Source organism: Alnus glutinosa, chromosome 12, assembly GCF_958979055.1.
Source record: "Alnus glutinosa chromosome 12, dhAlnGlut1.1, whole genome shotgun sequence".
NCBI lineage: Eukaryota > Viridiplantae > Streptophyta > Magnoliopsida > Fagales > Betulaceae > Alnus > Alnus glutinosa.
This window is the reverse complement of record NC_084897.1, coordinates 2317916-2324293: the sequence shown is the minus strand read 5'-3', so window position 1 is coordinate 2324293 and position 6378 is coordinate 2317916. Positions and strand designations below refer to the sequence as shown.

Genomic DNA, 6378 nt, shown 5'->3' with positions numbered 1-6378 from the left:
TCAATTACGCCTGGTCAGCTAGTCTTACTAAGAAATCATTTTCCATATAATATTTTTATCATTACATTGTTTTGTGCCTCTGTTTTGCCGAGTTAAACTACATGACTCTAAATTGTGTCGCCAATAACTTCTACGCACATAAAAATCGTACATCACTTCAATGTAACCTCCTTCCCACGCCCAAAAAAAAAAAAAAACAAATTATTTATCTGAATTTAAAAGAATTTCGACACGTGATTGTGAAAGATCACTTATAGAATCTACTTCATCAAATAAAAACTTGGCTGTTAAACTACTTATCTGATCATATGAGTCTCGTAAGTGGTTTCTTACGATCGCATATTTAAATTCTGTCTGATTCAAACATTTTGTCGTTTTATATATTGGGGTTCTTTGTTTTGCAGCATTTACCAAGTCAAATTGACGACAAAATAATGAAATATCACGCCCAACATACCTCGGTCAAAAAGGAAGAGACCCTTGAACAGTTGAACATCTGTCTGTATTGTTTTAGACAGCTAATTTGAATATATGTTTAGAGTTGGTCGGCCCATCAAAAACGACGCGTCGTCCTCTTTTGACAAAGTCAACGGACACGGATGATGCCCACGAGTTTGATATACGATGAGCTTTACTGCTTGCTCCTTTCTCAGATTTCGGACGATAGTCCAAGTGAACTGTGAATATGCATGTATGGAAACAAAATTAGTAAACTGGATTTCTTTAATTAACCACTTTTTTAAGCTTTATGAAGATTAAGCACAAGCACAACTACTATTGCCTGTCGGTGATGTTTTTATTTTTTATTTTTTTTGGTATTTGAATCCTGTAGATGAGAGAACGACATAAAATAATGAAGCCTAATTCTTCTACGACTTTCTCGTTCTTTGACAATTATTACTAAAGCCTTAAAAAAATAAATAAATAAATAAACGGCCTAAGCCACCTCGTTCATGGGGTCAAAGGAGATGTTAATTACCACTGACCTAACAAAAACAGAAACTAATGAAGTTTCAACTTTCAAAATAATAAATTATGATGGTGGGCACTTGGCATTAACAGAGTAGGATTTCGTCTTGGTGTGCACTTCTCAACAAAAGTTCGAATTGTATTTTTTTGTCGAGTTAGAGCATACTTATTTTTTTTTTTTTAATTTAGTGGGCCATTTTTTTTTAAGCATTTACAGTTGCTTTACCATTTTGAATATCATTATTATATTTAAATAATTTTTTTTAGATTTTTTTATTGTTTCTTTATTTAATCTTTTTTGAATGTTTATCTTTTCCTAAGGTTATATTTTTAAATATTTATCTTATTCTAATGGTTATATTTTTTAAATTTTGCATTATATTATACTATTCTTTACTATATTTTAAATTGCGAATAGCAAGAAAAACATGTCCATGCTCAAACATGTTTTTAAAAAATAATCAAAAATAAAATGCTACCTAAACGTGTGCCTTCAATTCCACGAAACCTATTGGAATATGTGAAGAAGAAATTTCTACGGAACTGAATGTCTAAAGTGTGGAAATATTGTAATTTAAGAGAAAAAAAAAATACACTTTTAGCCTAAAATATTACATAACGAAATTGAGATGTACATGAAAAAAAAAAATGAAGAGAGAAAAATGATCAAAAAATATTATAATTTTTTAATGATTCGGTAAGTGAACAGTACTCACTATTGTTGGTGAGTACTATTCACTCATCAAATTTGTTTTGGTTATAGTAGAGAGGCTCGTGAGAGTGATTTTTGTGTGTTTCATCAAATTACTATTTTAATGAGACTGCTATAAATGCTCTTACACATAAAAATGAATAGTATTTTACTATTTTCAAACCAATTACTTCTTTTTTTCTTTTTAATTTTTTAAAAAAATATTTGGAGTATTGTAATTTTTACTATAATTTCTTACAAATTCACGTGGCAGTCTATATTTAAAGAATTGACTTGATAAATACCACATAGGCATGCTATCACGTAAAATAAACTGTCTCGTGAATTTATAAATGTAATTACTAATAAATATCATATCATGTAAACCGAGTGACGTAACAAGTGACATATAAATAAATATTACATTGATATGTAAACGAAACTTATAATAGACTGCACTCACCAAGCCACTTGCATATTTAATAGCAATACGTGCCAGCCAAGCAAGACCGAAAGATTAGAGTAGGAAAATTAAGGAAACTTCCCGATTGTACGGCCAGTGTGTGACTCACGCTGCCACGCACTACGAAATATGAATGACGCATGACCTCTCGCTAGCTCAGCACTACAAAAGCCAATCCTCTCTCTCCATTCTTGCTCATCCTGTTTCCCGAGTCTCTCTTAAACCCTCTTGTCATCATCTTCATTACAACAACAATCCTCTCATTTTCATTTTCATTTTCATTTTCAAAACCCTCTCATACTCATAGACACAAATAGTTAGGCTTTAAGAATGTGTGGCGGTGCTATCCTCGCTAATCTCATTCCTCCTCGCCAACATGGCCAACGTGCCGCTGCCTCTGATCTCTGGCCCATCCCTAAGTTCGACCCCTTCAAGTCAAATCTGAGCCGACTCGGCCATGCTGATCCAGTCCCCCTTAAACGACCCCAGCCACCTTCAGGTACGCACCCTTCATTTTATTCTTATATTATATTGTTTCAGGAAAAAAAGAATTATTAGGTTCTGAGTGTGGAATTTATACAAGCAGTTGATGTGCGCGAAGAAGCAGAGAAGCCAGCAAAGAGGCAAAGGAAGAACCTGTACAGAGGGATTCGGCAGCGCCCGTGGGGAAAATGGGCCGCAGAGATACGCGACCCGAGGAAAGGGGTTCGCGTCTGGCTCGGCACTTTCAACACCGCCGAGGAAGCGGCCCGAGCCTACGACCGAGAGGCACGTAAGATCCGTGGAAAGAAAGCTAAAGTCAATTTCCCCAACGAAGACGACCACGAGGACTGCTTCTACTTCACCCCCACCCAAAGTCGCCGTAATCCGCCCAGCGCCAGCTTTCCTCATCATCAACCCCATCACGACGCTGATTCGAACAATAGCTTTATAAAAGGTTCGGGTTTTGGGTTTGGTTACGATCTGAATCAGATTGGAGAATATGGGTTTGAGCCAGTTGGGGCAGTGAACGCTAACGACCCAATCGTTGATGAGATTTCTGGGTCTGGATCAGAGGGGGCTCATTCATCGACTAAATTGTTCTGCGCGAATGGTCAGGAGGTGAAGACCAAAGAGGAAGAGAAAGAGATTGAGGAGGAAGAGAACGAGGTGCGGAAGCTGTCTGAGGAGCTGATGGCGTACGAAAACTTCATGAAGTTCTATCAGATTCCGTACTACGATGGCCAGTCGCCACCACCAGCGCCCAACGCTGCTCAGGAAAACGTGCTGGCTCGTCTCTGGAGCTTCGATGACTCGGAGATCGATCCTGCCTCTGTGACCTCTTCGGCTATGTAACGGCGTCGTTTGTTGCTGAACCTTCTCTCTCTCTCCTCCACGTTTTTTTCCTTTTTCCTGTTTTTTTGTCAAATTTTTAAGGTGTTGTTTGGTTGGGGGGAATAATGTAAATTTATTTGGGGAATTTGATGGTTTTGTTCATTAGTTCTTGCTTCCTTCTAGTATTACACATGTAATTTTAAGTTTTGTTGGTTGATAGAAAGCAAGAACTTCATGTTATTGCAAAAGTCTTCTATTTTTCTAATTTCCCAAATGAAATTGTCTGAATTTGAAATTTGTTTGGTTTGATTATTCCTTATAGTCTGGATGTTGAATTTTTTAAAATTAAAATTTAATTTTAATTTATTATCAGAATTTTAAGGTTTAATTTTGTTATATAAAATTTTAAAAAGTTGAAAAAAGAAAAAAAAAAATGAATTATTTTTTATAAAAAAAATGAAAAAAAGTAGAGAAGAATCAATTCTGATCCTCAAACGGACTATTAATGTTCTCTGACCATTTTCTCATGTTAGTCCTTTTGTTTTAATTTGGTACAGTTCCTTGAATCGGTTGGAGATTGCATTTTGCACATTATCCGAGGAAACTTTGTCCTTTTAACTTTCGGTAGGAAGAAATTCTTTGTACAAAAAAAATTTAGATAAACGTCAATTTAATTTTCCCAACCCAATTTAAAAAAAAAAACTTGGTAGGACTTGGAACTTAAACCTAATCATTTTACAAATAAGAACCCAAAGAAAAACAAAAATACTCCTCTTTTTTTTTTTTTTTTTTTTTTCCAAGAGCCAATGTGCTTTAATCCAGCAAAGAAGGAAAACTGAAAATTAATACCCTATTAAAAAAAATAAAAAACAAAAATAAAAAAATAAAGTTAAATTTAGACCGTTAAAAATTACAACACGTGTTATAGTTCTTTTATAGCATTTTTAGTAGTCTTATCAAATTTTATTTATCAAAATAGCTAAAAATTACTTTTCTCTATTATGAGATGAGCCACTTTTTTAAAATTTTCCCAGCAGTCTCACAATTTTAACTATTTATAATCAATATTCCATTTAAATAATATTTTTTCATATTTCTTTATTCTTTCTCTTTTTATTCTTTTTATAAAAAATCATTCATATCCATGAAATAAGGACATTATCGTGTGAGTGAGAAGGGAGATGGGAGAAGAAAATGAGAGAAAAAAGGAAAAAAGTGTGCTGATCATGTGAGAGAGAAAGATGAAACAAAATTTGGTGAGTGAATATTACTCATCAGAATTGGTGAGTAATTTCACTCATCAAAACTTTTTGGTTAAAATAGTGAGGCTGCCGGGAGTGATTTTTTAGTGTTTTTATCAAATTAACACACCAAAATAACTAAAAAGCTATTTTAATGAGGCTACCAAGAATGTTCTTATTGGACCATTAATAAACCTAAGAACATTGATTTTTTTTTTTTTTAATAAATATATGAATTTTGTTCGTAATCATGAAAATAAATCAATTGTTAATAGTAAAACAAAATGACAAATACAATTAAAAATCTATTTCATTTAAACCTAATCTATAATCCCATAATCTATAATCTATTTAACGACGGTATTAGCTAAACAATGTGCCACCGAATTTGTTCAGCTATGCAGCGAACCTAGTACCACGCGTGGATGTAAGTATTCTTTATTCCCCATTACAGGGGACAACCGAGTGTGATTAACCTAATCTAGGCAGTAATAAATTAAATAATCAATAATAATAATAATAATAATAATAATAATAATAATAATAATAATAATAATAATAATAATAATAATAATAGACTAAAAAATAGGAATAATTTAAAAGGCTGCTTTAGGGGGGACCCCGAGCCTATCATGCATGTGGGGGGTGTTTGTTGTTGTTAGGTGAATGCATGGGAAATCCATGTTACCGAAAAACTAGCAGCGCTGCTGGTTTCGGATTTTCCTTTTACTTTTTTCCTTGGAAACAACGGACGCGGCGGGAAGAGTCCCGGTGGGCGCCTACAGACTGGGCTTCAGAAACTTGTACGTTTCTTTAAAAAGAATTGTACTTCCCATAAACTCAGTGCCTAAGAAACTTGTACGTTTCTAAAAAAAGAATTTGTACTTCTCATTTTATGGAAACAAAAAGAGTTTCAGTTTGACACGGTAATAAATGTAAGAGTACAAAAAAAAATAATAAAATATTACCAGTCACGTCAGTTTGTTGTGGGGCTGTTGTGAGAATTGAGTATAGGGATCATTTCTCTAAATGTTATGTTACGTGAACGCGGTCGATTTATGGACGTTGTAAATTAGATGTGAATTAAGTTGTACGGTTTATAAAATTAAGGGTTAAATACATATTTACCCCTTGTGTTTTACGATTTTTATTTTTTGTCCCTTCAGTTTTATTTTTTATCAAATTTGATACATGTGGTATATGAAAAGACGAAAATGATATCTCCGTCTGATTTTATGTCCAAAACTAACGTTCACCCACGTCATTGGATACCTAAAAATTTGAAGTCCAGAACCCAATTCTTTACACATCGTTTCCAACAACATCAAGACAACAACATGACAGAAATGTCGTGAGTGGAAGTTAGTTTTAGACGGAAAATCAGACGGAGGTACCATTTCCTATAACACGTACAGGTACCAAATTTGATAAAAAGTGAAATTGAGGGGGCAAAAAATAAAGGTCGTAAAGTACAGGGAGCAAATATGTATTTAACCCTAAAATTAATTAGTGGTTGATGTGATAAATGTCACGTTAATTTATAAAAAATTATAATATTTTAAATAGAATATAATCTTTTATTTTTTTTTTTTGTAAATATGATTTATAAAATTTTAGTTAGAAATAATAAGGAAAAAGTCTACAATATTCCTCCAAAACTACTAAAAAGTTGTCAATACTTTTTCAAGGCAAAAAAAAAA

The 6378-nt window shown here is 33.4% G+C and overlaps 1 protein-coding gene across 1 annotated transcript; it reads left to right on the top strand.

Moving 5' to 3' along the window:
* Positions 1–2311: 2311 nt before the first annotated feature.
* On the top strand, positions 2312–3734 carry LOC133851754 (ethylene-responsive transcription factor RAP2-3-like). The gene is made up of 2 exons (XM_062288321.1): positions 2312–2622; positions 2710–3734. The coding sequence occupies exons 1-2, from the start codon at positions 2454–2456 to the stop codon at positions 3456–3458; spliced, it is 918 nt and encodes a 305-aa protein (XP_062144305.1). The 5' UTR covers positions 2312–2453; the 3' UTR covers positions 3459–3734.
* Positions 3735–6378: the final 2644 nt, after the last annotated feature.

Bases quoted from the DNA above. Each gene is read 5' to 3' on its own strand.
- LOC133851754 (XM_062288321.1), top strand. From the start codon at position 2,454: ATGTGTGGCGGTGCTATCCTCGCTAATCTCATTCCTCCTCGCCAACAT. The intron at 2,623-2,709 runs GTACGCACCCTT...TTATACAAGCAG, and splicing joins ACGACCCCAGCCACCTTCAG to TTGATGTGCGCGAAGAAGCA.